The sequence below is a fragment of the Helianthus annuus genome, chromosome 1 (assembly GCF_002127325.2).
Source record: "Helianthus annuus cultivar XRQ/B chromosome 1, HanXRQr2.0-SUNRISE, whole genome shotgun sequence".
Classification (NCBI taxonomy): Eukaryota; Viridiplantae; Streptophyta; class Magnoliopsida; order Asterales; family Asteraceae; genus Helianthus; species Helianthus annuus.
The window spans coordinates 122,353,381-122,360,123 of record NC_035433.2 but is presented as its reverse complement, the minus strand read 5'-3'; the positions used below and the strand labels follow the sequence as shown (position 1 = coordinate 122,360,123).

Here is a 6,743-nt window from a genome sequence, read left to right as displayed (position 1 = left end):
TCTTTCTGTTAATTAAATGTTGTAGTTGATTTTGGCGGGTACAGTGAAGAAGAGAGAAATGAGGGATTTTTAGGGTGTTTAATAGAAAGGGCGTTATAGTCATTTCACACCAATTTAACTGAGAAAACTAACCCTCATCCACGTTAGGGACTATTCGAGAACGAAAGTGCAAAAGTTAGGAACTATAACTATAATTTTAGAAATGTAGGGACTATAGGTGAAAACGAAACAAACCACAGAGACATCCGGGCGCTTTTCTCAAATAATAATCTAGACGATGTGTTTCAAAGTTAGATCATACCACATGTAAATAATTTGGTGTTATAGAAATCAGCTTTCCACTATGTATATATTGTTAGATGTATTATTATCAAATTTGGTTATGATAAAAAACATTAAAATTAGGGTTAATCTAAATTTACTATCCTAATTACTAATTATACCCCCTTGTGATAAGATAAGTACACGGTCTCACACAGGCCCCACCCGTAAATATGTAACAGAAGGGGGTGTATTTAGTAATTAAAAGGTGTATTTAATAGCACCCCAAAATTATTGTGATAACAAAAAAGTAATGAACCCAAGCTCTACTGTCTTATATGTATACATCATCATCATCATAATACTCAGTAGATCTCATCAATAGCAAAGCTAAGGTAGAATCTGTAGAGTGTAAGATGTAGTCAGCCTTACCTCTACACCGTATGAATATAGAGACTTCTTCCAGTGAGACCCCCGGCTCGATTGTAGTTTTGTATCAAGCCTTAGACGTAAGGCACATAACACTTAGCAATTGGGAAAAAAACGATTAGTGCATGTACCACCTTATCTTTCGGCTATCAACGCCACCACATGATGCATGATTAACCGTCCCTTGCTTTTTAACATTATTTTAACGAAATTAGTAAAATAACATTAAAATTAATGCAATTTCACTCCCCCCCCGATCTCCTATATATACATAACTTGTGAAATGGCATACAATAACCTAGCCTAGCAATTCAAGTAATAGGGGTAAAGGACACAACGTGCAAGATTTTGAAACGTTAAAGACAAAACCAGTCAAATTTGAAGTCAAAGAACACCGTCTACAATTTGTTAAAAAACTTGTAATTTACTCTATAATAGTTAAATGTTTATTATGTTTTAATAACTAGTAGTTGCCCCGCCCACGTTGCGGGACGATGGCCGAATAATTTTCAATCAATTAAAAAAACACCATGATAATTTTGCTAGAAAAATACTAAAACGATGATAAGACCGTAATTCTTGGCTCAGGTCAAAACTGTAATTTTTCAGGACTAATGAGCGAGTGTTAGGCAGCTCCTTGACACCGAAAAAATTAAACGGAGTCAACCAATTAAAACAAAAAAAAATTATAGTTTTGCTAAAAAAAACTAGAACGATGGGAAAAACGTAATTTTGAACTGAGGGCGAAATCATATTTTTCATTCAGGGATAAAATCGTAAATTAAATGGACCAATGAGGGAGTGGCAGGCAGCTGCCGGCATGACTGTAATTTTCATCGAGGGCAAAAATTGTAATTTAACCAGGAAAACAAAAAAAATGATGGAGAAAGTGTAAATTTAAGTTGAGGGCAAAATCGTAAGTTGGCTGTGAGGAAAAAAACATAATGGCAAAACTGTAAATTTAAACGGGGCGAAATCGTAAATTTGAATCGATGGCAAAATTAGAATTTTTAGCTGGGAGCAAAAGCGTAAATTTATTTTTATGTGGGGGTAAAAACATAATTTTGAACTGATGGCAAAATCGTAATTTTAAGGGAAAAAAACTAATGATAAAACTGTAAATTTAAACTGGACAAAATGGTAAATTTGAACCGCGGACAAAATTAAAACTTTTAGCTGGGAGTAAAAGCGTAAATTTATTTTTAAGTAGAGTAAAAACATAATTTTGAACTGATGATAAAATCGTAAATTTAAAGCGGAATAAAATCGTAAATTTGTTGGGTCAATAGAAGAGTGTCAGGCAGCTGTCTGACACTATTCCATTTGTCACCCCTGTAAGGGGCTGTTTGGTAGCCTCTTAATGACCATTCAGATGCTACATCTTAATGGTTTAAAACCTCTGAATGAATAAGAGGTAACCTCAAGTCTGAATGGTTAAGAGGTAACCTCTGAGTGGTAAATCATCACATGTCACATCTTCTACCTTATTAACCCCTAAGCCAATAGATGGCCAGCACCGCACATATCACCCAATAGGTGAAAACCACTATTCCTTCTCATTAAATTTGTATACGTTGAAATGAAATGATTCCATTAAGAGGTAGCCTTTTAATAACCAAGGCTACCAAACAACCCCTAAGCCAATAGATGGCCAGCACCGCACATATCATCCAATAGGTGAAAACCACTATTCCTTCTCATTAAATTTGTATACGTTGAAATGAAATGAAATGAAAAAGAATGTGTGCGCGCATCTATCTGCATACACAATTATTTTTAACAAAAATACATATTTTTTTATTTTGTGACATGACACGTAATAATAGCCTCTAGTTGTCATCAACCACAAAACTTGCATGAAACTTATTTAAAAGAAAAATAAGAGAAAAAAGAGGGGGTCTATAAAAGCAGACATAACTGATCACTGATCAATCAACAATCAACACTCAGAGGACTCGCACATAAAATTTTAACTTTCTAACTTTAATGGCGGCATCGAGAACTTACGTCAGCAGAGGCAACCACCTCCACCGTTACTTCTCCGGCGAACACGAATCTCCTCCTCCTCCTCACTCGATCTTCGAGTTCACCGAATTCGACATCTGGAACGTCGCACCGTCGCCGGAGCTTAAAAAAACCGTCACATCTTCTCGAACCTCAAAAAAACCGTTTCCGGTGACGGCGAATCGGAGAGAAGTCACCGGCACGACGGCGCCGGTTGATGTTCCGAACTGGCCGATGATACTGAAGGAGGAGATGACGGAGAAACGTACGGGCGATGAGTTTGACGGTGAAGTGTACGGCGGTGGTTCTGGTGAGGTAGTTCCGCCGCACGAGTATTTAGCGAGAGGAAGAACGGCGTCGTTTTCGGTTCATGAAGGAATTGGAAGGACGTTGAAAGGACGAGATCTGAGTAGAGTTCGTAACGCTGTGTGGAAGAAGATTGGATTTGAAGATTGAAGTTGAGGATTGATTGTGGATGATGATGATTCATCCGAAATTTTGTCTACACGATCGGTTAACTGTACTATTATGTTTACTAGTTGCCATGAAAATATTGTTTTGTTTGTACCTGAGAATGCGATTTGCAAATTTTGAGACCGAAATAGTGAAATGTGTAGTTTGTTTTGATGATTTCCTTATCGTTTTTGTTCGTGATTTACAAGCTTTCCATTTTTTGCTTTTGAAATTCGTCGGAGAACACGGGGAATAAAATTTCAAAACCTAGAGTTTGTTCATAATCGGACCATACAGTGGGTGGTCACTAGTGATAGAATTCAATCACTCACAAGTACCCAATCAAGTTCCATCATGTCATCAACCATTTTTTCATCACTCACAACCTTTTTTGGTGGCAATGGTCATCACTCACAACACCCAATAATAAACCCCCACACCCCCTCATATCCATTTATCACTCACACCCCATAAGACCATGTGTAGTGGTTTAGCCAAATAATGCCCCCACCATGCGGCATTATTCGACACGTGCCGGTCCAGTCAGCATGGAGCGTTATTGCAAAAGTGACATAGTGAGAATAATGCCCAAATAATGCCCCTTCCAATCATTAAAAAAAACATACTAGTTTCTCATTGGTGGGTCAAACCTAGTCAACCATTACACAATACAATTGTAGGCTTTTTATATATAACGCTTGGGCAATTTTTTTTCAAAAATAATGCCCCAAAACGCCTAGTGTAATGGGTGGGTGGGGGGGGGGGGGTTGTTTTTCATTTTTTTTCAAAAATACCGCCCCACTATGGGTAATCTAACACATTGAAATTATCACAGAATCTACAATATCACGCATGAAAAAGTTGGTGACGATGGGAACTTTTGTTTTCCACACGTTAAAAACGAGTATCACGCAACTATAACGTTGCCACCCACCTCTCTAAGATATAACCATATGGTTGTCTTAGTGGTTTATAGTTTAAATCGATAAGTAAATATAAATATAAAAATTAAAATTACATACATATAACTAATATAAAATTAATTATGGTTTGAATTTCCAATTTTAACAAAGTATAAAACTTAGAAAAATAGAATATGGTGTATCAACTACTAAATTAATATAAAAAATGAAAATTTAAAGGGAAACAAATGAGAAAAAAAGAAAATTGGAAGTCTAGTCCGGTTCAGCTTAAATTGCCGGTCTGTGAATGAGAAGCAGTTAAAGACAATGCTTAACTAGTAAGAGATATGAACTGTTAAGTGCTAATGTCTGAACCATTAAGAGCTAATATAATGTTTAATCACCTATACAATGCTTAACCATTCAAAGGCAAATATCAGAACTATTCAGACATCTGCTGGTGAAACAAACAATCTAAACCTTTAAGTGTTGAACCAGTAACAGATCTAAACCATTAAGAGCCCATTAAAAGCTGAAACAAACAGTCTTTTACCCGGAGTAATCTGAATTCCCGGTCAATTGAATGAGAAACGGTTAAAGAGGCTTACCCAGAGTAGTTTATATGTCCGGTTTATAAATTTGACGGTTCAAACCTATTTTATAAATTTGTTTTTCAAAATCACTTTTATTAGAAATTTAAAATGATAAAATACATACTTATACATAACTAGACATTTTTCAATATAAGAATATGTATAAATAATCAAGGTTAAACAGCCGGTAATTCGGTTTAGATACTCAGTTCAAAGTTTCGAATCGAACTGTTAAACCATCAAAACCGAATCCTAAACCGTATCATTAAGATGTCAAACCAGTCGACTTGCTTTAGTTGAATTGTTTCATCTGTTTCAACAGTTTATGAACAATTCTAATGAAAGTAGTTTATGAACATTCTTTTGTAATAATTGAATTGAATTATTATTATAATTGACAAATCGAATCACTAGTACCAATTCAAATCAAGAAAAACAATTATCTAAACAACTGTTTGATAACTAAATTATTTGATGGGTGGTGTAAAAGCAAACAAACAAGACCATGGTTGATTATAAAAGGGTTATTAAGAATAATAAAATGAGGGTTATTATTGTATTCAATATCCTCGCTGGATCTGGTTAATAACAATTCCATTTGTTGGTTACAAATCCAATTTAGGTCCTACTACTGCCATTTTTAATTCTTTTGAATACAGTTTGCACCCTTTTTTGAGGGTGATATTTTATTTTTTTTAAACTATTTTATAAGTTTAATTTAAAAATATACATTCTTTGTTTGATGTTTTATATAAATTTAAATACGCTTAATTACATAGTTAGTCCCTGTGGTTTACACAAATTAACAATCTAAGGTACTAATAGTTTAAAATCACTTCTTAAGGTACTAACTTTCCATTTTTTAACATGTGGGGGGTATTAACGTTAATTCCCTGGTTAACTATTAATACCTGAGATTGTTAGTTTGTGTAAACCACATGGACTAAGTATGTAATTAATACCCCACATGTTAAAAAATGTAAAGTTAGTATCCCACGAAGTGATTTTAAACTATTAGTACCTTAAATTGTTAGTTTGTGTTAACCACGGGACTAATTATGTAATTAACTCAATACGCTTTTAAGATAAGTTTTTTATTATCTTTAATTTTATTACAAGACACTCATCTTGAGTAGAATTTACATACGTAGAATATGTCACATATTTTTTTTATTTGTTATTTTGTATGACGTTAACATTTGATAAAATAAACACATTCCAATGATGTATTTGAATTCATATAAGGGTGTACGGGGTGTATTTCGGGGACCCCATCGGTGACCCAAAATACCGATTAGGGGGGGCTGCCATCCATTAGGTGAGTTAGAGAGAGGGAGTGAAATGGGTGAGGAGATGCCGAAGAGAGGGGGAGGAGAGAGAGAGGAGAGAGAGAGAGGGGACCAATCACAGCTTTCCTTTTTTTTTTTTTTAAAAAAAAAAAAAAAAACCAATTCACCTAAGAGGGGAGTGGCGCCATCAAATTGGGGTGTTAGGGGAGTTTAAGAGGGGAGTTGACGTGGCACAAGGGGATTGGTTTGGCGTAAGAGAGGGGACTCACCTATTAGGTGAGCACCCCCTTCACCCTAAGAACGATTAACAAAAGGAAAAAGGAAACAAATATTTATTTTTAAAACCCCGAGAAAAAAATTAAAAAACTTGTAGGTTGGCGATAAATTAATGCATCCAAATGTGCAACTAGTTTAATACCCGTCCGGTGGACGGGTTAGGTTGAACAACGTAACAAACAAAGCTAATAAATTTAAACAACATTGCATCAACACTTTTCATCGCCTTAATCAACACGTCTATCTCATATCTTAGGAATACTGCACCTTTCACCTCATCTCTTAGGAACACTGCACCTTTCGGTCTCATTTTTCAATCCATTTCTAGAAGGATGTTAAGCAAATCACAGTTGTTTATCAAAGAATATTTGTAATGGATTATGTATGTGGATGATGTGTGTAATATTTTTATTTTATTAATTTTTTACAAGTGTTAAAGCAAAAACCCCAAGCCCGTGGAGGCACTATTTGTAGCCTTGTTGGGTAATGCAACCTTTGGTTGATCAAGTAGAACCATATGTTCAACATCATGCACC

At 35.2% G+C, this 6,743-nt stretch overlaps 1 protein-coding gene across 1 annotated transcript; it reads left to right on the top strand.

The window, feature by feature from the left end:
* The first annotated feature begins 2,608 nt into the window (after positions 1-2,608).
* Positions 2,609-3,327, top strand: LOC110929747. Its single transcript, XM_022172934.2, has one exon. It carries the CDS (start codon positions 2,677-2,679, stop codon positions 3,148-3,150), a length of 474 nt encoding a protein of 157 aa, XP_022028626.1. The 5' UTR covers positions 2,609-2,676; the 3' UTR covers positions 3,151-3,327.
* The last annotated feature ends 3,416 nt before the right edge of the window (positions 3,328-6,743 follow it).